At 46.1% G+C, this 23,091-nt stretch overlaps 1 protein-coding gene across 2 annotated transcripts; it reads right to left on the bottom strand.

The window, feature by feature from the left end:
* Positions 1 to 1,200: 1,200 nt before the first annotated feature.
* aldh5a1 (aldehyde dehydrogenase 5 family, member A1 (succinate-semialdehyde dehydrogenase)) lies at positions 1,201 to 19,423 on the bottom strand. 2 transcript variants are annotated; one of them, XM_084459263.1, is made up of 10 exons: positions 18,834 to 19,423; positions 14,499 to 14,582; positions 10,487 to 10,657; positions 9,639 to 9,755; positions 9,252 to 9,395; positions 8,523 to 8,666; positions 6,139 to 6,297; positions 5,195 to 5,358; positions 4,500 to 4,558; positions 1,201 to 1,829 (listed from the first exon to the last, which is right to left on the bottom strand). In XM_084459263.1, exons 1-10 carry the CDS (start codon positions 19,119 to 19,121, stop codon positions 1,618 to 1,620), a joined length of 1,542 nt encoding a protein of 513 aa, XP_084315389.1. In that variant the 5' UTR covers positions 19,122 to 19,423; the 3' UTR covers positions 1,201 to 1,617. The 2 variants fall into 2 exon arrangements, with proteins under 2 accessions (XP_084315389.1, XP_084315390.1); XM_084459264.1 differs by lacking the exon at positions 10,487 to 10,657.
* Positions 19,424 to 23,091: the final 3,668 nt, after the last annotated feature.

The raw sequence follows: 23,091 nt of genomic DNA on the forward strand, positions 1-23,091 counted from the left end.
GAGGAGAGCGGGGTGTGTTCAGGTTCCTCTAGGCCTGAGGAGAGTGGGGTGTGTTCAGGTTCCTCCTTCCTGGGGGGGGGGGGGGGGGGGGGGGGTGAACCTACATACCTGCAGGCCTGAGGAGAGCGGGGTGTGTTCAGGTTCCTCTAGGCCTGAGGAGAGCGGGGTGTGTTCAGGTTCCTCTAGGCCTGAGGAGAGCGGGGTGTGTTCAGGTTCCTCTAGGCCTGAGGAGAGCGGGGTGTGTTCAGGTTCCTCTAGGCCTGAGGAGAGAGAGGTGTGTTCAGGTTCCTCTAGGCCTGAGGAGAGCGGGGTGTGTTCAGGTTCCTCTAGGCCTGAGGAGAGAGGGGTGTGTTCAGGTTCCTCCTTCCTGGGGGGGGGGGGGGGGGGGTGAACCTACATACCTGCAGGCCTGAGGAGCCTGAAGGGAGGGTTAGGGTTAAACATAATAACCAAGTCCAGAAACTATGCAAGTACCTGTCTACCCCAGTACCATCCCATGAGCATGCTCACTGCTTGGCATTCTGTTTCTCTTGAAAGCCTTATTTCATAATAAATATACTGTATCTAATAACAATGACATGTTTTGTCATATCACGTGCAAACAAAATATTTCACAGTAATTTATTTTAGTCAAAGTACTCCATTTACAGTTATTAGAACCATTAAGATGGCACTTACAGGACATGTGGCAGGAGACGCCTGTTTCATAGGACAAAACTAACATTAAATGACAGGTATGTCAGTTTACCCAACTATCTCAATATACTGTAAATGTAAAAGACGACAATCAAATAACATATTAGAGTTTATACTAAATTTGCAGCCTGGTTTATCTGTATTTTTTTCTTTAATTGGACAGTTAATTCAAATCGCATACAGTAGGCAGCACAAGAAACCTTTTATCTGAACATGTACTGTATTGTTTTTCAGCTGTTTGAAAAATAATGGTAAAATTATATGATATTTATCAGATAACATTTCTTACATATGACAGGACATCAGGCATTTCCCTCACACACACTCTCACTAACCCTAACCCTATGACTGGACCCTCAGACAATCTTCCCTCTCACACACACTCTCACTAACCCTATGACTGGACCCTCAGACAATCTTCCCTCTCACACACACTCTCACTAACCCTATGACTGGACCCTCAGACAATCTTCCCTCTCACACACACTCTCACTAACCCTATGACTGGACCCTCAGACAATCTTCCCTCTCACACACACTCTCACTAACCCTATGACTGGACCCTCAGACAATCTTCCCTCTCACACACACTCTCACTAACCCTATGACTGGACCCTCAGACAATCTTCCCTCTCACACACACTCTCACTAACCCTATGACTGGACCCTCAGACAATCTTCCCTCTCACAAACACTTGACCCTATCTTAGAAAGAGTGACAGTTGGGGTAGGTCAACGTTAATACTGATTCTGGATTAGATGTTTCTGTGCCCTCTCCATAACGCTAAGTAAAGTTTCAGATTGCAGATATCTCTCTCTTATTCCGGGATCTATAGTTAAGGGCTGCCTGTACCATGATTACCCACCCTATAACATAAATCATACGCAGTGGTATTCTAGGGGTCAAACAAGCTTCTTCGTTCAGGGGGTCAGGCCTCCAAAGCACATGTACTTGATGTCCAGGTACTCTTCGATGCCATACTTGGAGCCCTCGCGGCCCAGGCCCGACTGTTTGACCCCTCCGAAGGAGCCCTCCGGGGTGGACAGGAGGGCCTCGTTCACCCCCACCATCCCCACCTCCATGTTCTCAGCCATCCGCCAGATCTGACTCACATCCTGGGAGAAGAAATACCCTGGGAGGAGGAGGAGGAGGAACAAGGAGGTTAGTAAATAAGGAGGTTAGTAAATGGTGATATTGGCCGTTTCCGAATGTGCATACTGCCTACTATATAGTAGGCGAAAATGTAGTAGGCCGTGTCCGAATGGGCATACTGCATCTGGCATACTGTATAGTAGGTACTACATTTTGCTGAAATGTAGTGCAAAAAAGTAGTAAGGTCGATAGCATACTGTTCTGGAAGTAATGCCTCAAATGACGTCGTCAACTGTTCACCTTCCGCTTCAGCGATTTATTTCATAATAGTGGTAATAGTAGCGGTACCTTTTAAATGTAAGTATTAGTTAAAGGTTTAATATGTTATATGTGGATTAAAATAAACATTTTTTCAAAATTAATACATCCATAGGGCTTTGCGAAGGCTGTAGAGTAAAAGTATTGCTTTTCCATAAAAAATGATATTTTGTCTAAAATTATTACATTATGAAATTTTTGACGGCCCGACAATGACACTATGTTGATATCATACCAGCCAATCGTATTACAGCGTTGGTACTACGCGCTGGATTGCCAGGTACAATTCTAGCTTCACCACTGTAATATTAGCAGTAGCCAGCAAACATTATACTTCCATGAATTAGAAGCATTATAGATGTTGGTTAGCATCAAGTGTGTGTGCAACTATAAAACGGGAGCTTTTCCGTCCACTTCCGCTCACTCTTTTCAGCTAAACATTTGGTAAAATGGTTGAGTTTTGTCGTCCTGCTTCTCCGCCTGAGCCCCGGCGAACCGTGCAATACGAATCTCAAAAGCTCAGTTACTGAAGAAGGAGCAAAAGTCGGATAAATATCGGGCCAGCCTTTGCTCGCTGGACGGAGTTTATGGAGTTTCATGGGATAAAGTCGCATGGTGACATGGCTACTTTTCTACTAAACCAGTAAGCTAGCTAACTAGCTATCGTTATCTTTCTTGGAATCTGCATAGCCAGACCTAACGTTATCTCCACACTACAGCATCTAACGTAACTTATTACATGGCACTCTGAAATACTTGATTGTGTTTACTGATTAGTGCAATGTTATGTTCCTCTCTGAGTGAAGATCTTATCACAGTATGACTGAAACAGTGCATTCTCTGGCATTTTGGAAACCAATAGGTTGTGTTGTTGCAGTTCTTATCTTTAGACACTAGATGGGGGAAATAACATATACCTTTAAATTTGTCCATAAAAAATATATTTTTGTATAAAGTTCTTAGTTATGATTCAGAGCTAGAAAGCATTTTTGTGTTCATACAGTACGTGAGGTTTTGATTTCAAAACGATTTGCCAATCTCGTTGCTAGCTGCTACCATTCATTGACCCAACGTTAGCTAAGGTTATCTAAACGTTAGCTAGCTGGCTAACCCCCAGCATCTTGCAACTCTAATTTTAAGAGTTCATATTAACGTTATTACAGGGAGCGACGATGACACCAGGCAGCTCATCCTGTGGCGGACAGCCAATGAGAAACGCCGCTGTGACTGCATTGTTTGGCTGTAACTGCATTGTTTGCAGGGCGGACTGGGGAAAACTCCCGGTGCCAGTCCGCCCCTGATTGTTTGGGAGTAATCTGATGTATTATGTAGCCTACCTTACCATTAACTTGATTATTGATTTTGCAGGACCTACATAGAAGAGAGTGGCCTGCGGGGGAAGGTAGAGGCAGGCTACTTGAAAAAAAGAAATGGGAGAATCTGGTGGCAAAATATAAGGTGATTTTGTCTTACAACATTGTGGCTTCATTCCTCTTAGGTGATGGATTAACATTTAGTTGTTCAACTGTTTAGCTCTGTTCCATGTCAGGCTGCATGTTGGCTGCATGTTAGCAAATATGTGTATATATATATATATATATATATATATATATATATATATATATATATATATATATATATATATGGATTCAGCGTTTATATAACACTAGACAAGTTTTCTAACCTCCCTTCATAGGATCTGAAGAGCCCCAGAACGGGGGTCAGCTCAGAGAATGGGGAGACCACAGCCGTGTCTTGGAAGTGGTACGGGTTGTTGGACGAGGCGATGGGGGCCAGCCACGTTATTGCCCCAGTGGTCCTCATCTCCTCGTACCCTTCATCGGCTGTGGCTTCCCCTCCCTCTGCGCTGACCCCACCCGCAGACAGAGCGAGGACAGGGAGAGGAGAGAAGAGGCGATCTAGGAGTGGTGAGTTGGAGATGTGGAGGAAGATGGAAAGTAACAGGCTGGAAGAAGAGAAGGAGAATGAGAGTGAGGAGAGAAAAAGAGAGAAAGGAGAAGGAGGCAGCTTACAGGGAGGAGCTGAGGGAAATGAAGATGGGTTGTGTTGTGTCAATTTATTAATTAAACTTTCTTCAATTACATCAGCCTCTTGTCTCATTCCTTTTAATGTATGCCCAGTCAAAAGAGAGCAAATGTCACTCTTCATAATGTCATTCCTGTCGCACCACCGTCATTTCCGCTGGAGACTCGAAGTTGTATACTACATTTATTTCGCATACTGCATGGAGTAATAGGTACTATACAGTGGGTACTATATAGTAGGCAGTATGCACATTCGGACACGGCCATTGTCTCACCGTTAAACCTTATTGTAGATAAAGGACTAATTTTCTTATGAGATGTTGACCCACTCAAATACATGAGCTCACCTGCTAAACCCACATGAGACGCATTGGCGATGGCAAGTGCCTCTTCCTCTGTATTAAACCTGTCAAAGGATCAGACGAGAAATGCTTCAGTAACATGCATCATGACCGTACCTTAGGGGGGCCCATCCCTCACCTCAAGGACATCTACACCAGGAGAGGCAAGAGCAAGAGCAGGGCCAACAGGACCCTGAAGGACCCCAGGTAATGGACTTTTCTCCCTGCTCCGGGAAAGGAACCACACACACACACAGCGAACACAGAGACCCAGGAAGAGCTTCTTCGCCCAGGCCATTGGGCACCTGAATGACTGGTTAGTGTATACAGTGGTCACTATACAGTATCTAGTGTACACAGAGTCAGAATATCCATCCTGTACATGTAGATGCAGATGACCGTATATCTCACCCCCAGGATCATTTATAGCTACAGCATGAACATAACACACCCACGCCCCCTCTTGGGTTATTCATATCCATATTAATAGCTTCTACATAATCCATCCATACCGGTATCTTTATCTTGTATAGATTTGTAATTCTCATGTAATTTGTAAATTGTGTATTTGTAATTATCTGTAATGCTCACATCATGGAGCCAGAAGCAACATTTCACTGTGACTGTACACGGCAACATTTCACTGTGACTGTACATGGTATACTGAACCAATACTGAGTAGTATTTTGTGTGGGTCTGACCTGATGACGGGCAGCAGCGGGCCAAAGGTCTCCTCCCTGGTGCACAGCATGTCCGTGGTGACGTCCGCCAGCAGGGTGGGCTGCATGAAGGAGCCATCCAGACGGTTGCCCCCCCTCAGCACCTTGGCCCCTCGCGACACTGCATCTGTGATCTGGTGCTCCACCTCAGTAAAGGGTTGCCAAGATAGAGAAGAACCCAACCAACCAAGGCCTGGGTTGAATACTTCAACTAGAAAAACCGCATAGCGGCTAAATGCCTCTGTCCAACAATGCAAGTTGCAGTTAACCTAACTAACCCTAACTAACTGCTAACCTAACCTAATCCTAACGCTAATGCTAGCTAGCTAACACTAACTCTAATGCTAATGCTAGCTAGCTAAAGCTAGCATTAGTGTTAGAATTAGTGTTAGAATTAGCGTTAGCTAGCATTAGCATTATCGTTAGCATTATCGTTAGCTAGCTAGCGTTAGCGTTCAAAAGTGGATTTTTGGGATGTCACGGTGACCTTGACCTTTGACATTTGTATACCAAAATCGAATCCAATGAATCGAATTAAGTCCAACTGGACATTTTGGGCAAATATGTACAAATTCTGTCAAGCCGTTCTTGAGATATTGTGTTCATCAGGCCAAAAACACATTTTGTGAGGTCACAGTGACCTTGAACTTTGACCCCCACGATCTAAGCAGTTCATCCATGAGTGCCAGTGAACATTTGTACCAAAGGTGAAGCAATTCCGTCAATGCTTTCCCGAGATATTGCATTAACAAACATCGAACAGACAGACGGACGGACGGACAACCCGAAACCATAATGCATCTGTGTTTCCTCTTTTCCTTGTGTTCCTTGAACAAATCAGGTCAGTTATTTATGAAGATGCATTTATATGAGTACAAACGGATCCTGGATCTGCCGGAAGCGTGACGTCAGGCGTGACCAGTTACCTTCTGGGCAGCGCGGACGTTGATGAGGGGTCCCTGGGTGGTGTTGGGGTCGGAGCCGTGACCCAGACGCAGCTCCGTGTCCATGGCCTGGCTCAGCTTCTCCAGAAAGCGCTCATGGATCCCACTCTGGACCAGGAAGCGGTTGGAGCATACACATGTCTACGGAGGACACAGGGGAAGCCAAACAACAAGGTGAGAGGAGAATTAACAATTAGAGGAAGAGTTGTGAGAACAGATTAATAAAGATTTGAAGTGAAGTCCTCATTGAAAAGCTAGCTAGTCATACAAATACGAAAACTTAATGACAATGGCTAAATCTCATCTTACCATTGGAGATGCCAAATTTTAACTAGCCTGATGTAAACAGTAAACATGTTTGCATGTTCCTTTGTGTTACTAAAGGAGTGGAAACGTGACATTTTGTTGAATATATGGAATACTTTTAAGTGTTATTCATTTCATGTGTATCATATTTAACTAATGGAGCTCTAACGTCTATGTGAGAAGTAGAAGGGACACTGAACACTTTCAATTCTGGAAATCCAGAAAACATGAAAACCTGCCAGCAAGGATGCAACGTGCACCAGTCAGTTCTTTACTTGTGTCATGACAACGTGAAGTAGCTGCAGTGTTATGACTTCCGCCCCGACAGGAGAGCTGGGAAGTTCAGACAGGTGTGATGAAGGAGATGTTTGGTCGGGAACACAGACTGAGCTGGGGAGCCTACCCACTCGTATAGCGCCATATCTCAATAAAGGCTTTTATCTTTTTGCCTTTTATTTTTTTATTTTTTTTGGAAGACATGAAGTGTCTACTCTTATTTGGGTTATGATTTGAAATGTCTAGTTTTTGGGGGGAGCCTGTAGGCTAAACACTGAATTCAGTTTATGTCCTACATTATTATCAGCTCCTGTTATTCTTATTTCCAAATTTATATTAACCATTGTATCCACTAAGATAGGCTCCTATACTCTTAAATCACCTGTTTGATTGGTTTAAACAGCGTTACAGTGTAGCCCTATTTGTATCGTATTCACTACTACGCTAGAGCGCAGCTCAGGATTTCCACCTCCAAAACGCAGCTCCGGCCGTATCGATCCGCCTCCGGGTTAGAGCTTCGTTTTGGCCGTGGTCGTGTAATTGCTAGGCGCAATTTTGCAATGGTATAGAATATAAATAACAGTACAGTATTTCCAGTTTCAGTCCGACTTTCAATATAAGAATATTGGGTACCAGTTTTTGTAAGTCACTTTGGATTAAATCTATTAGAATGCAAATAAATACTTGTTGCTAATCACGGTTAAATGCAATAAATGAGTTTCTAGTATTCTAGACAACACTATAATGTCTCGGTAGTCTATAATTATTCCAGAACAAGCCCCGTGTTTCGTGGTGTTTATGAACACTTGAACTTACAATGATTCAAAATGTGTTTCTGACTTTATGCACAGGAGAAGACATTGTTAATGTCTTCTGTTAATAGCAGGTTAATAGCAGGTAACTAGACTGCACTTGGGCGAGGTGACAACTTTTGGGCGGCTTCGGTTCAGGAAGTGAATTTCACCTCCAGTACATTCACTCCCCCGACGTTGAGAAAACAAACATTTGGTGTTCAGAGTACAGTACCCATGTGCATTCAAAACCTGTATGGCTCGACCATATGGGTGTGAAGTCCACTCACTGTGTTTGTCGAGTGCACGCTTCCGAGGACGATACTGCAGTCAAAAATCTACTTTTATTTCAATTAATTATTCCCCAACAAGCCTTGTGTTTCTTTTTTGGAATGCCTGGATTCTGCCCTGTTTAAGTTTTGTTGTTGTTATGAACACTTGAATTTACAATGATTTTTACTATAAATAAATTCCATGATAAACAAATACCACGCCGTGGCATGTGAAGAATAAATGGATATAATGATAAAGATCTGCATTAGGACCTCACCATATCTCTGATCTATCCACCCTGACCTAAATAAGTCATCTCATCCATGTCATAAATATAACAACCCTAACATTTTGAACTAGCACCACTAATCTGAAGTGGTTTAGAACGTAGACAGGCCCTTTACTGAGACACCAAGCATAGTTTTTATATACAAAGCAAAATATACTTGGCAATGGGAAAAACTAACTGTGGCGAGCGCGCCCAGATGGTGGGCTCTGGGACATGTGCCCAACGAATGCACAGACAAAGGAACGAACTAACATATGAGTCGATCTAAAGTCCCTAACACATGATTTCATCGGGTGGGGGACAAAATAAGAACAGTCCTGTATAACAATGGTCAATACATTTACTGTAGTAAAAGTATACTACTGAATTCAAAGTAATGCACTGTAAAGGTTGAAAATACATTGCAGTGCAATGCTGTGTTCTGTCTGTACCTGTCCTGAGTTCCTGAACTTGGACGCCATGGCTGCAGCCACAGCCCTGTCCACATCAGCACTGTCAAACACAATGAAAGGGGCGTGGCCACCCAACTCCATGGAAACCCTCTTGACTGTGTCGGCAGCATGCTTCAAGAGAATCTGAAGATGGAGGTGACATCAGTTATCAAATATTAACCGATGACACCATCAATTAGCTGTTACACATTTCATACAAAGATACATTTAGACTAACGCAGGGTGCTGTACAAAGACATGTAGTTGAGTGTAAATGAAGTCCATGCTAAATAATTATTCAAATATGCTAAATGGCATTCAAATTCATCATCAATTAGCTTTTCCTTCCTTAAATGTGCAGTGTCTAGAATTTTGTGGCAGAATTTTGTGTAGACTTGGCAGAAATGGAATATAATATTCAGAAGCATGTTTTAATTAGTGTATAATCCCATGAAAACAAGATAAATTATTATTTTTTCATTACAATAGAATGAGCCATTCATATCTACATAGGGGGCAGGTCCTTCCACGGAGGCTGCCATGTTGCACCATGTAATTACCTCACCTCACCACTAGATGCCGCCAGAAATCAGACACTGTACCTTAAACATCCTGCTTTATAATCATCATGAGCGTATACTAGGATATTAATCCTAAACTCATGTACACTGTAATGAATGGTTACAATAAGTGTTTTCTAGTGTGAGGCATGGCTCGTCTTCATCTCACCTTGCCGGTGGCCGTGGAGCCCGTGAAGGAGACTTTCCCCACCAGGGGGTCTGTGCACAAGACCTCCCCCACAGAGGGGGTCTTCTCTCTGGAGCAGGGCACCACGTTGAACACCCCAGCCGGGATCCCTGCCTGGTCTGCCAGCTTCACGCACGCACGCACACACACACACACACACACACACGCATACGCGCACGCACGCACGCACACACCCACCCACACGTCACCTTCAGCCCTTCCTCCCAACTACAGGGAGTCAAATTACCGTATCGCTGCAAGGCACAAAGTTCATGATAAATAATCATAAAATATGCTGAATGACATTCAATGGCCTCCACTGTCGAGGTGTAGAGGAAGTATGTGCTGTTATAGGAGTGAGACGCTGACCTCAGCGAGCGCCAGCGCGGAGAGGGGCGTGTCCTCAGCGGGTTTGACCACCACGGTGCAGCCGGCAGCCAGGGCCGCGCCCACCTTCCTGGTGATCATGGCGCTGGGGAAGTTCCACTGAGGGGGAGAGGGGGAGGGGTCAGCAGCCAGTTAATACAAACCAGTTGTTTATAGTTTGAGGTTGTTGAGCATCTGTAGATCAAGGGCCGCATCCCAATGAGTCCTCTGAACTATTATCAACACCGTCCGTCTAGACCAGGGGTTTGAACCTGGGGCTCTCTAGCCCCTCCTAGTGGCTCCCCGTCTCCCAGAGAAATTCATCAGAATGCTCGAAATTATGTGATGCTCAAAATGTCCCAGACCCCCAGACCTCCCCCTCCCATAACTTATAATTGACCACAGATGGACTCCAATCAGTAATCTAATCACTGCCAAAGCTGCCTCAGCAAAGTACTGAGTAAAGGGTCAGGGTGACCCACCTTAGCGATCTACGTTTATCTGTACCGTAATCTTGGAGCGGGCAGCAACATTTCACTGTGACTGTACACCGTATATTACATGCGACCAATAACAGAATCTTGAATCTTTAGCTATTTAATTTATGTGAAAGTGGGATTTTTTTGTTCTTTTTTGCTATTGGCTGATTAATCGGCCATCAGCTTTATCCTGCCCCAAACTATCGTTATTATATCGACCTTAAAAAATCCACCGGTCGACCTTAAAAAATCCATCGGTCGACCTTAAAAAATCCATCGGTCGACCTCAGTCTTCAATTAGGTCGTCTCTTAGTCGTTATTTATCAGAGCGTGTTTAACATGACCCGTTCTACGTGCTGCAGCGCTGCTCACCGGCGTGATGATGGAGGCCACGCCCACAGGATGTTTGAGCAGCAGGATCTTGCGGTCCCTGGCGGCCGAGGGGACGACGTCACCGTAGACGCGGCGCGCCTCCTCAGAGAACCACTCCAGGAATGAGGCCGCATAGACCACCTCCCCCACAGCCTCCTTCAGAGGCTTCCCCTGAGAGGAACAGCACAGAGACAAGGAAAAAGACCCCAACAAGCAAAGGTAAGACACCACTAGAGACAAAGACAGTTGTTAGAATGTCTTTTTGTCTTTTTTGATTCACTAAAGCCTCTTCTTCCTCAGTGTTGATTCACTACAGCCTCTTCTTCCTCAGTGTTGATTCACTACAGCCTCTTCTTCCTCAGTGTTGATTCACTACAGCCTCTTCTTCCTGTGTTGATTCACTACAGCCTCTTCTTCCTCAGTGTTGATTCACTACAGCCTCTTCTTCCTCAGTGTTGATTCACTACAGCCTCTTCTTCCTGTGTTGATTCACTACAGCCTCTTCTTCCTCAGTGTTGATTCACTACAGCCTCTTCTTCCTCAGTGTTGATTCACTACAGCCTCTTCTTCCTCAGTGTTGATTCACTACAGCCTCTCCTTCCTCCGTTTTCTGCAGATTTGCATTTCATTTGCTGCTTTCACTGAACTGTATTTCCTCCTGATGCTCAAGACAGTAGCAGATATAGGATATAGGTGATATACGGTAGGAAAGAGACTGATGGGAGTTAACTGAGTCAGACGTATTCAAGCACCAGGTTTCCTGTGTGAGTATGATGCCAGACAGCAGAACAAGTTAGACGAGTCACTGTGAATATGACTCACTAATGTGCTCATTACTATCAATGTGAATATGACTCACTAATGTGCTCATTACTATCAATGTGAATATGACTCACTAATGTGCTCATTACTATCAATGTGAATATGACTCACTAATGTGCTCATTACTATCAATGTGAATATGACTCACTAATGTGCTCATTACTATCAATGTGAAAACATGCAGAGTGAATATCACTGTCAGAGGCACTTACCTGGAAACTCATGCTTCTTTCAATGAAATTATTGGTTGTATTATAATTTTAATCGTATGCTTGTATTACAGGCTGACCTTTAGTTGCACAAAACAGGTTCTCCTCAAACAATGTCATAGTGGTTCTGTGCCACCATATGAAAATAAGTGACTTTTATTTTTTAACGTTTGCCACAAATATTTGCCTGTTCCTATGAATGTGTGATGGCCTATCAGCACAACTCCTGGTTTTTCATTGGCAGAGTAGGCTGCTCATTTAGAGAACATGTGATCAGAACAGAGCAGCCTGAGCTGTAATACATGTTCTGGTGCAATACTATCATGTGAACAAGAATGTAATCGGCCCAAAAATAAAACACTTAACAAATTACTTCACAGTGCAGTTTGTAAACAAGCCAGTTGCAACAGCAAACGTGGAACCGAGTGGGATTGGTTCAACTCACTGCTCCGTATAAATCCATCCCTCCACCATGGAAGTGCTGTCTCTTCGGTGTTGCCCTGGCTACAGCCGTGTTTATGAGAGGTGCTCACGTGTTCTCGGTCAAAGGACTCGAGCTCAAACCCAGGGGCACGTGAAGGTGGTTAAAAATGAGATTTTTCTTCATGAATATGAATATATTAAGTGCTTTAAGTGTTATTCATTTAATGTGCATTGTATTTAACTTCCAGAGCTCTAAACTCTGTGTGAGAAGTAGGAGGAGATCCAGACATGGCTCCACACAACCATCTGGGACGGCTTGGTTAGAAACTGTTTGGAAAAAAGCAGGCACTTCCAAAAGGACTTGGCAGGTGACTGATTGAATGACTGAATGACCGCTGCCACTCTGCCCTCACACCTGAACCACACCCGTAGCTGAACCAAGATGGCGCCGAATACGGCTGCTTCGTTTTGCACTCATCTGCTGCCGGAGGTTCCAATGGATCATGTAATAATAAAAGGAATGTAAATCTGAGATGTACCTAGCTGCCTCTTCCTCTTCTCAGTTGGACCAAGTCAATTTTACTGGGGTACAAACAGATTTATGTTGAGCCGTTCCAGACTGATCTGTGAGAAACGGAGTGAGCTGGCGAGTGTGAGCGTGAGCGAGTGTGAGTGTGAGCTGGCGAGATCAGGTTGGTCTCAAGGCTAGCACTACATCTCCGCCTGTGATAAAACCCCAGACTCCCCACCTAACGGCATGACTCAATTCTTCATGTTTGGAAAACATATATGATGAAGCCATACTCCATCTCAGATCTATCCAGCATGACAACTACCTCAATAAGAGTCATCTGATCTGTGTGTTGAACATAACGACTATAATGATAATTGTACCCACAGTGCACCTAACCCCAATACTAACCTATAAGAATCCTAACATTTAGAACAAGCACCAAAGGAGCTACTGAACACCTCAAGCTCTGAACTCTGGGGATTCAGAAACCAGACGGCTGCTGAGTAGAAACCAGACGGGCTGCTGAGTAGAAACCAGACGGGCTGCTGAGTAGAAACCAGACGGGCTGCTGAGTAGAAACCAGACGGCTGCTGAGTAGAAACCAGACGGGCTGCTGAGTAGAAACCAGACGGGCTGCTGAGTAGAAACCAGACGGGCTGCTGAGTAGAATAGACTGAGATACTCTTACTGTAGCCTCGCGTCACCAGTCTCTCCTCGGGGAGAAGAGCCTGGTATCTATTTACTAGTCTCTCCTCGGGGAGAAGAGCCTGGTGTCTATTTACTAGTCTCTCCTCGGGGAGAAGAGCCTGGTGTCTATTTACTAGTCTCTCCTCGGGGAGAAGAGCCTGGTGTCTATTTACTAGTCTCTCCTCGGGGAGAAGAGCCTGGTGTCTATTTACTAGTCTCTCCTCGGGGAGAAGAGCCTGGTGTCTATTTACTAGTCTCTCCTCGGGGAGAAGAGCCTGGTGTCTATTTACTAGTCTCTCCTCAGGGAGAAGAGCCTGGTCTCTATTTACTAGTCTCTCCTCGGGGAGAAGAGCCTGGTGTCTATTTACTAGTCTCTCCTCGGGGAGAAGAGCCTGGTGTCTATTTACTAGTCTCTCCTCGGGGAGAAGAGCCTGGTGTCTATATACTCGTCTCTCCTCGGGGAGCAGAGCCTGGTGTCTATTTACTAGTCTCTCCTCGGGGAGAAGAGCCTGGTATCTACTTCACTGCCTTAAGCCCGCCCCTTCTTCCGGCTTGAGCCTGTAGAGCCCGCCTCCAACATCCGCTTGCTTTATTTTTCCTTAACCGGTAGTTCTCCTCGCATCTTCTTTTACAATTTCCGTCGGTGTGATGCCATCGCGAATGTTATCTACTCAAAACTTCCCCATGTGCAGCCTACAGTAACAGTAATGAACGGTCTAACGACTTGATGTTATCAGCCCCGGCTATTAACTATTTTCTGTACATTTTAAATATGCTATGTAAATATGATGTAAAATTTGCTGTTTCTATGACGTGCTGTTTGCATATGTAATTCCCACGTGAGAATGGGTTGACTGAAATGATCCATGGGTTGGGTTGATTGAAATGGTCCACAGGTGCGACACGACTATAAAAGCCAGAACAAGCACCTGTTCAGTAGCTAAACACGGAAGAAGGCCGATCCCAAACGCGTCTGTCAGGTCTGTCCACCGTTATGAATTAAAGAGCATGAACATAATTTTGAGTACGGACCCTTCTTTATTGTTGATCAGCCTACAGTAAAAAGATTACAACAACTGTTCTTCTTCTGGTCCAGACCAGATGATTTTGTGATGCGTCATCGCGCTTCTGCTCTAGACCGGCAAAACAACTGCGAACGAGACAGGCCCCAGACTACTTTTACTCAGACACCAAGCAACGTCCCCTCGATCTCATTGGATGGGGGACAATTATCCATTAATAATGCAAATTTTTACACACCTTCTGCAGTTTTGCCATGCAAATGCCAGACCAGAGATAGGTTATCTGATGTTGGACCAGGCAGCTCTGTTCCTGGGACCCAGACAGCGATACTCACACACTCAAAGGTGATCAGCCTTGCCAGGTCCTCCTTGTGCAGCGTCAGCAGATCGAACCACTTACGCAGGAGCACACTTCTATCCTGGGGACCAATCAGACCAGAGAGGGGAAGCAGTGAGGTGATGTTCACGTGTCTGTCTAACAGAACCTGTCTTGTGCTTGTACTACGCACATCAACAGGCATGACAACAAGAAGCACTAAGAGAAAGGATAATGTGGGTTCTCATCCCATCTGACCCATCTCATATCCTATACGCTGAATTTGAGCCTTTGCCCTTGGGCAGACGGTATAAAGCGCCCGATTGGAAATTAATCTGTTTTAAACATTAATTTGTGCCGACCTCAATCAGGATTTTGAATGGTGTTAAGTGAGGTCGTAGGGGTTGTGCAATGGGTCGTGTTTTTTTCACTGAGGTACGTGCAATACGGGTTATGTGCAATATATGTATTATGTGCAGTATGTGGGATATGTGTTCTCTGTTTCTGTATAGAGGCGATCTATGTATGCGCAGTATTGAGTTCAAGACAAATTTCCCTAAGAGGACAATAAAGTATATCGTATTGTATCATGCGTGTTATTTTCAGTGAGTATAGGGTGTTGATTTTGGGCATAGCTTTTAACTCAAGCATTAGCATTGGTTTGTGTACAGTGTCAGGGCATAGAAGAGAAGAGCATGTGGACATGGAGGAGTGAAAGAGGAGAAGAGCATGTGGACATGGAGGAGGAGTGAAAGAGGAGAAGAGCATGTGGACATGGTGGAGGAGTGAAAGAGGAGAAGAGCATGTGGACATGGTGGAGGAGTGAAAGAGGAGAAGAGCATGTGGACATGGAGGAGGAGTGAAAGAGGAGAAGAGCATGTGGACATGGTGGAGGAGTGAAAGAGGAGAAGAGCATGTGGACATGGAGGAGTGAAAGAGGAGAAGAGCATGTGGACATGGTGGAGGAGTGAAAGAGGAGAAGAGCATGTGGACATGGAGGAGGAGTGAAAGAGGAGAAGAGCATGTGGACATGGTGGAGGAGTGAAAGAGGAGAAGAGCATGTGGACATGGAGGAGGAGTGAAAGAGGAGAAGAGCATGTGGACATGGTGGAGGAGTGAAAGAGGAGAAGAGCATGTGGACATGGAGGAGGAGTGAAAGAGGAGAAGAGCATGTGGACATGGTGGAGGAGTGAAAGAGGAGAAGAGCATGTGGACATGGTGGAGGAGTGAAAGAGGAGAAGAGCATGTGGACATGGAGGAGTGAAAGAGGAGAAGAGCATGTGGACATGGAGGAGTGAAAGAGGAGAAGAGCATGTGGACATGGAGGAGGAGTGAAAGAGGAGAAGAGCATGTGGACATGGAGGAGGAGTGAAAGAGGAGAAGAGCATGTGGACATGGAGGAGGAGTGAAAGAGGAGAAGAGCATGTGGACATGGAGGAGGAGTGAAAGAGGAGAAGAGCATGTGGACATGGAGGAGTGAAAGAGGAGAAGAGCATGTGGACATGGAGGAGTGAAAGAGGAGAAGAGCATGTGGACATGGAGGAGGAGTGAAAGAGGAGAAGAGCATGTGGACATGGAGGAGTGAAAGAGGAGAAGAGCATGTGGACATGGAGGAGTGAAAGAGGAGAAGAGCATGTGGACATGGAGGAGGAGTGAAAGAGGAGAAGAGCATGTGGACATGGTGGAGGAGTGAAAGAGGAGAAGAGCATGTGGACATGGAGGAGTGAAAGAGGAGAAGAGCATGTGGACATGGTGGAGGAGTGAAAGAGGAGAAGAGCATGTGGACATGGAGGAGGAGTGAAAGAGGAGAAGAGCATGTGGACATGGTGGAGGAGTGAAAGAGGAGAAGAGCATGTGGACATGGAGGAGGAGTGAAAGAGGAGAAGAGCATGTGGACATGGAGGAGTGAAAGAGGAGAAGAGCATGTGGACATGGAGGAGTGAAAGAGGAGAAGAGCATGTGGACATGGAGGAGGAGTGAAAGAGGAGAAGAGCATGTGGACATGGAGGAGGAGTGAAAGAGGAGAAGAGCATGTGGACATGGAGTGAAAGAGGAGAAGAGCATGTGGACATGGTGGAGGAGTGAAAGAGGAGAAGAGCATGTGGACATGGTGGAGGAGTGAAAGAGGAGAAGGGGGGAGGGTTGGATTACTGGAGTGGAAAATAATGCTGAGCACTGAAGCTTGAAAAGGGACAAAACTGGAAAGGACAGGACTTGGGACAGGATGCAGTATAATATGTTGGACTTCGCTCTTCCCAATTTAATGTTTGGCCAAATTACTGAGTGATGTATTACATGTTGTGGAGCATGAGGTGAAGTTGAATAAGTATATAATCATCCATAGACAGCAAAAGCCCTTGCAACCTTGTGATTCTGCAGAGGTGATTTCCTACCAGAAACATCACTGGGCATGCAGGAATCTGCTAGTAGTCCGATAAATGAATGGTTGGTGAATACTTGACCAGCTCAAATTATGTTGGTAATATCAACCTCATAACATGTGCACTTTGCATGGCACGCGTGGTGAGTTCAAAGTTCAGGCTACATGGCTACTACTCTGGCAACACACCTGCAGTATAATGATCAACTGAATGATTGTAATTAGAGCATGCACCATTACTTTCTTTAAAACCCCAAAATGTAAAATGTTACGTGTACCATGATACAGAGGAAGACAAGCATTTGTACACGTGAAGTGCAGTTAGTAGTTTCATGTGAAGTAGAGCACGGTAATGGTGATTAGGGTGGTCCTAAAAATTTAAAGTTGGAAAGTCTAATTAGACTTAGAAGCTCCAACCCCCGGAATTCATTGGAATAGTGGAGAAAACTCTCCTGGTGAATTATTTTCTCAATCAGACAACATTTACCCCTCCCTCATCCACCTTGAAGTTTCACCCTGAGGATCCCTGAGACGCTTTTTATCTGGGAATTAATAGAGCGTATAAGGATTAAAATGAGAATGAAAATGAATAAAAACAACAATCCTTGACAAATTTTTGTGCAATTTATTCCCAAAATGTTAGCTTATAACACACAACATACAGTGTTTTATAAATGGTTACCTCATTACACAGTTAAATGTATTAAACTAACCAAAATCTTAAGCAAAATGTCTTTCTATCTCAAATACTACATAGTTTGTAGCGGCTGTAGCCCAACGTTAATCAAGTGTAACTGCAGTATATTTGAACACAACATGGAAGTATCATTTTGGTTCCATGAACACAGTCTCTTTATTAGACTAACAGACTGGTTCCATGAACACAGTCTCTTTATTAGACTAACAGAGTCTCTTTATTAGACTAACAGAGTCTCTTTATTAGACTAACAGACTGGTTCCATGAACACAGTCTCTTTATTAGACTAACAGAGTCTCTTTATTAGACTAACAGAGTCTCTTTATTAGACTAACACAGTCTCTTTATTAGACTAACAGTCTCTTTATTAGACTAACACAGTCTCTTTATTAGACTAACAGTCTCTTTATTAGACTAACACAGTCTCTTTATTAGACTAACAGAGTCTCTTTATTAGACTAACACAGTCTCTTTATTAGACTAACAGAGTCTCTTTATTAGACTAACAGAGTCTCTTTATTAGACTAACAGAGTCTCTTTATTAGACTAACAGAGTCTCTTTATTAGACTAACAGAGTATCTTTATTAGACTAACAGTCTCTTTATTAGACTAACACAGTCTCTTTATTAGACTAACAGAGTCTCTTTATTAGACTAACAGTCTCTTTATTAGACTAACAGAGTCTCTTTATTAGACTAACACAGTCTCTTTATTAGACTAACACAGTCTCTTTATTAGACTAACAGTCTCTTTATTAGACTAACACAGTCTCTATTAGACTAACACAGTCTCTTTATTAGACTAACAGACTGGTTCCATGAACACAGTCTCTTTATTAGACTAACAGAGTCTCTTTATTAGACTAACACAGTCTCTTTATTAGACTAACAGACTGGTTCCATGAACACAGTCTCTTTATTAGACTAACAGAGTCTCTTTATTAGACTAACACAGTCTCTTTATTAGACTAACAGACTACACGGTTCTGCGCCCCTCCGGATCCAGACCATCACGTCACGAACACAATTCACCAGGAGTTTCTCCACTATTCCAATGAATTCCGGGGGTTGGAGCTTAAAATAAATGAATTTGAAAATGTACCCCTCACATAGGACCACCCTAATGATGATGCTAATTGACAAAACTACCAAGAAATGCAATTCACGGGTGGCGCTAATGCGAAACGTGCTTATTTGAGCAGTGGGCTCTAGGTAGCAGCTAGCAATGCATCAGTCAGATCCACTCATAATATACAGGCCTACAGGGGGACCGGTACCTTCGCTGTGTGTTGCTTCCATGAATAGAAGGCCTTGTGGGCTGCGCTCACAGCCTCCCTCGCCTCGGCCGGCCCGCAGTCTGCTACTCTGGTGATCTCCCGCCCCGTGGCCGGGTCCAGCACCGGGAACACCGAGTCCGCTGAGACCCAGCGCCCGGCCACGAAGCCCTGCGTGCGGAGGAGCTGCGGGGAGATGTCCAGGCTGTACTTCCGATGAAGGACAGCGGGCAGGCCGGGTAGCACCTGGCGGGGAAGACACCGGGTCCTTACGAGACAGAAGATACCCATTGAACACACGAAATGTGCTTTATCCACGATGGTTCGCAAGTGCAACTCGCTTTGTTATTCCAAGCCTGTCGCAGTGTCAGTGCTGGTTTTCAATGTGGACTAATGGTGCGTTCGTTTATAACTGGGAGGTGGCAAAATGCGACTTGCTAGGAATGATTAAATAAAACACCGCGTGAACTCGCACTTCCTCGTCGCAAATTCGGATGTTTCTCAGCCCCCAGTTGCTCGAATGCACTAGATATAACTAGGTAACTGTGATATAATGGTATATAGCTTGAATGCACTAGGTCGGAGGTAGGTATTTTGCCACCTCCGACCACAAACGAACGCACCATAAGCCGTCCCTGAATAAAGCGAGTTTGAACCGGTCTCGGCGGTCGTAAACACTAAACTAGTTCGCCAAACTTACTCAAACATCTCTTCACCCAGACTGGTTACAATATAACGCATTATGTAATATTATAAACAAATGGCCACTGTTCTAGCCCTATGATTAGGCTTTATGAAATAGCGTACATCAGTTAATGTAAAATAAAATACAAATTATCCATAGTATTCCAAGATTTTACATCTGTTTGTTCCATCGCCATCGCACGCTCGTCGTGTTATCGCGTTAATTCCCAGGCGTTTTTGCGACTATATCGCTTCCACACTACAGTACCCTTCCACACTACCCTTCCACACTACTGTACCCTTCCACACTACAGTACCCTTCCACACTACAGTACTACCCTTCCACACTACAGTACCCTTCCACACTACAGTACTACCCTTCCACACTACAGTACCCTTCCACACTACAGTACCCTTCCACACTACAGTACCCTTCCACACTGCAGTACCCTTCCACACTACAGTACTACCCTTCCACACTACAGTACCCTTCCACACTACAGTACTACCCTTCCACACTACAGTACCCTTCCACACTACAGTACCCTTACACACTACAGTACCCAGCGCGAGACCCAACTCCGGATGGGAAGTAGCTGTTGGCTCTCCCAAACGTAGCTAGATGATGTCATCAACTAATTTGCATAATATGCAATTCTGCTAGAGTCAGAATAAATAGAAAAGGCAGGTGACCAAAGAATATTAGTATTTTTGTCTTCCTATATGTCTCTAGTTTATTTCGGTATGATAACCCTGCCTATGAATCAAAATACATTTTCTCAGCACAACAGTACAATAGGCACCAGCACTAAATGTTAACAAACCTTAACATACCTTAACTCGATCCATGTAAAAAAATAGTTTTATTAGTTCATGGAATACCACCCCAAATGTATGTATTTACAAATATCAATGTTTAATCCACTGGAATTAGGAGCAATGTGAACTACAGTAGCCAAAACACACTAACAGACAAACTGAACCAACTGGTCCAAGCAGCAGTGGGAGGACTTTTTATTGACACAGAAAGACCGATAGCCAGGCAGGCAGACACAGGCCAGGCAGGCAGACACAGGCCAGGCAGGCAGACACAGGCACATCAGTGCTCTGATACTCTCCTCTGATCATTTACCCTTCCAATGTCTCTGTTCATTTACATTACAGCTGTTTACACACATACTTTAAACAACCGCACAGTTGGTCAATTTAGTTTAGGATAACTCAAAAGCACTCCACCTCTGGGCAACAAACTCAGGTGTCTGATTTGGGAGTCAAGATTGTAGGGCCAATTTATTGTATGGGCCAATTTAGAACCCATTATATTTGAGCGGATCTGAATTGAGCGGATTGCATTAAAACACTTTGACCAAAGCCAGTGGAGTGCTGGGGCCACAGAGCTGGCCACACATGGGCGCCCATTCACCTCCATTCACCTGCACTTGTTTAATCATGGCAAAGATCAACTGCTTTGAATTAGCTAGATATGCTTGTAGCTAGCTAGACTACTGCTGTGGGTGGGTAACAGAACGATCTGGCCAAGACATGGACCCAGCGGACGTCGACGCCATACGCACTGCCATCGCCTACCAAGGTACGCTGATTGGGAGACACGACTCTGACCTCCAACATGCGGCCAGTGCCATGCAGGGCCTCTCCACCAGCGTGAACGCGCTCGCCACCCAGGCAGCCCCAACCGACCAGGGCCTGCAGGCTCTCACCCAGGAGTTCCGGAACCTGATCGCCCACCTTACCCCTCTCCAGGCCCCAGCACCACCCCAGGACCCAGCACCACCCCAGGACCAGCCCGCCGCTCCAGCTCCTGGCGAGGCCGCTTCCCCCGCTCTGCCCCGGAGAGAGCCCAAGCTCTCCAACCCCAGGCCATTCGACGGCGACCCGGCTGAGTGCGGGTCCTTCCTGATGCAGTGCAAATTCATTTTCGTTCACCAGCCTAGCCGGTATTCTGGGGACGCGGAGAGGATTGCCTTCGTCTCCAACCTGTTGACCGGCCAACCCCTCCGCTGGTTTGAAGCAGTCTGGGAGTCAGGGGCGGCCTGTTTCGGGTCCTTCGAGACTTTCTGTGTGGAGTTTAGAAAGGTTTTCGACCATCCAGCCCACGGCCGCGACTCCGCCTCACGCCTGCTCCATCTCCAGCAGGGCACCCGGAGTGTGGCAGAATTCTCTGTGGAGTTCAGCATCCTGGCTGCGGGGAGCGGGTGGAACGATGCCGCCCTCCAGACCGCTTTCCGCTCAGGCCTCACAGAGACTATTAAGGATGAGCTGGCGCTCAGGGAAGATGCCACCTCCCTGGACAACCTCATCTCGCTCGCCGTGAAGATGGACAACAGGCTCCGGGATCGCAGGAGAGAAAGAGCCACCCGTCCCTCTGGCTCTGTCCGGCCCCCAAGTCACCGTCCCCCAGGCCAGCCGGCCCCCTTCTCGTCTCGCCCCGACTCCGCCCCCCTGCGCTCCTCTACTCTGTCTGCCTTTCCATCCCCTGAGGACGAGCCCATGGTATTGGGCGGGGCGTCACTGATGGGCGGCGTACTCACCCCCAGCCACCAGGGGCGCCTGCACTTGGAAGCGGTGGTCACATCTAACAACCGGCCGTTTCCCGTACCTGCTCTGATTGACTCGGGCGCGGACGACTGCTTCATCGATGCCACGCTCGTCCGTCAGGCCGGCATCCCCACACAACCCCGGGACACGCCCCTTGCCGTTCACGACCTCAGCGGGAGACTGCTGGCCGAGGTCACCCAGGTCACAAAGCCCTTGGAGATCCGTCTGTCTGGCAACCACCACGAGACCCTCTCCCTGCTGGTGATCTCATCACCCCAGAGTCCCCTCGTCCTGGGGCAGACCTGGCTCCGGCGCCACAACCCCCACATCGACTGGGAGACCAACAGGGTGATTGGCTGGAGTCATCACTGCCACAGGACCTGTCTCACCTCTGCCACCCCGCCTACAGAGGGCGTCAGCGCCTCACTGGAGCCACCTGACCTGTCCACGGTTCCCTCCATCTACCATGACCTCGGAGAGGCGTTCAGCAAACAGAGGGCCCTCTCCCTGCCTCCTCACCGCCCCTACGACTGTGCCATTGAACTGCTTTCAGGAGCGCCCCTGCCCTCCGGCCGTCTGTTCAACTTGTCTCGTCCTGAGAGAGAGGCCATGGAGAAATACATCCACGAGTCCCTGAACGCCGGCCTCATCAAGCGCTCCAGCTCACCCGTAGGAGCGGGCTTCTTCTTCGTGGGCAAGAAAGACGGCACCCTACGCCCGTGCATCGACTACCGGCGATTGAACGACATTACAGTCAAGAACCGCTACCCCCTGCCGCTCATCGCCTCCGCCTTCGAACCGCTCCAGGGCGCCACAGTGTTCTCCAAGCTCGACCTCAGGAACGCTTACCACCTAGTGCGCATCAGGAAAGGAGACGAGTGGAAGACGGCCTTTAACACCCCCCTCGGACACTTTGAGTACCGCGTCATGCCCTTCGGCCTAACCAACGCCCCGGCCGTGTTCCAAGCCCTAGTGAACGACGTCCTCAGAGACCTCCTCAACCACACCGTCTTCGTCTACC

The sequence above is a fragment of the Borostomias antarcticus genome (genome assembly GCF_949987555.1).
Source record: "Borostomias antarcticus genome assembly, chromosome: 27".
Taxonomy (NCBI): domain Eukaryota; kingdom Metazoa; phylum Chordata; class Actinopteri; order Stomiiformes; family Stomiidae; genus Borostomias; species Borostomias antarcticus.

Coding starts and splice junctions, on each gene's coding strand:
- aldh5a1 (XM_084459263.1), bottom strand. CDS start 19,121: ATGGGTATCTTCTGTCTCGTAAGGACCCGGTGTCTTCCCCGCCAGGTG. Junction 9,756..10,486: donor TGGCCTCCATCATCACGCCG/GTGAGCAGCGCT, acceptor TCTCCCCCTCAG/TGGAACTTCCCCAGCGCCAT. Junction 5,359..6,138: donor ACGTCCGCGCTGCCCAGAAG/GTAACTGGTCAC, acceptor CCCTTTACTGAG/GTGGAGCACCAGATCACAGA.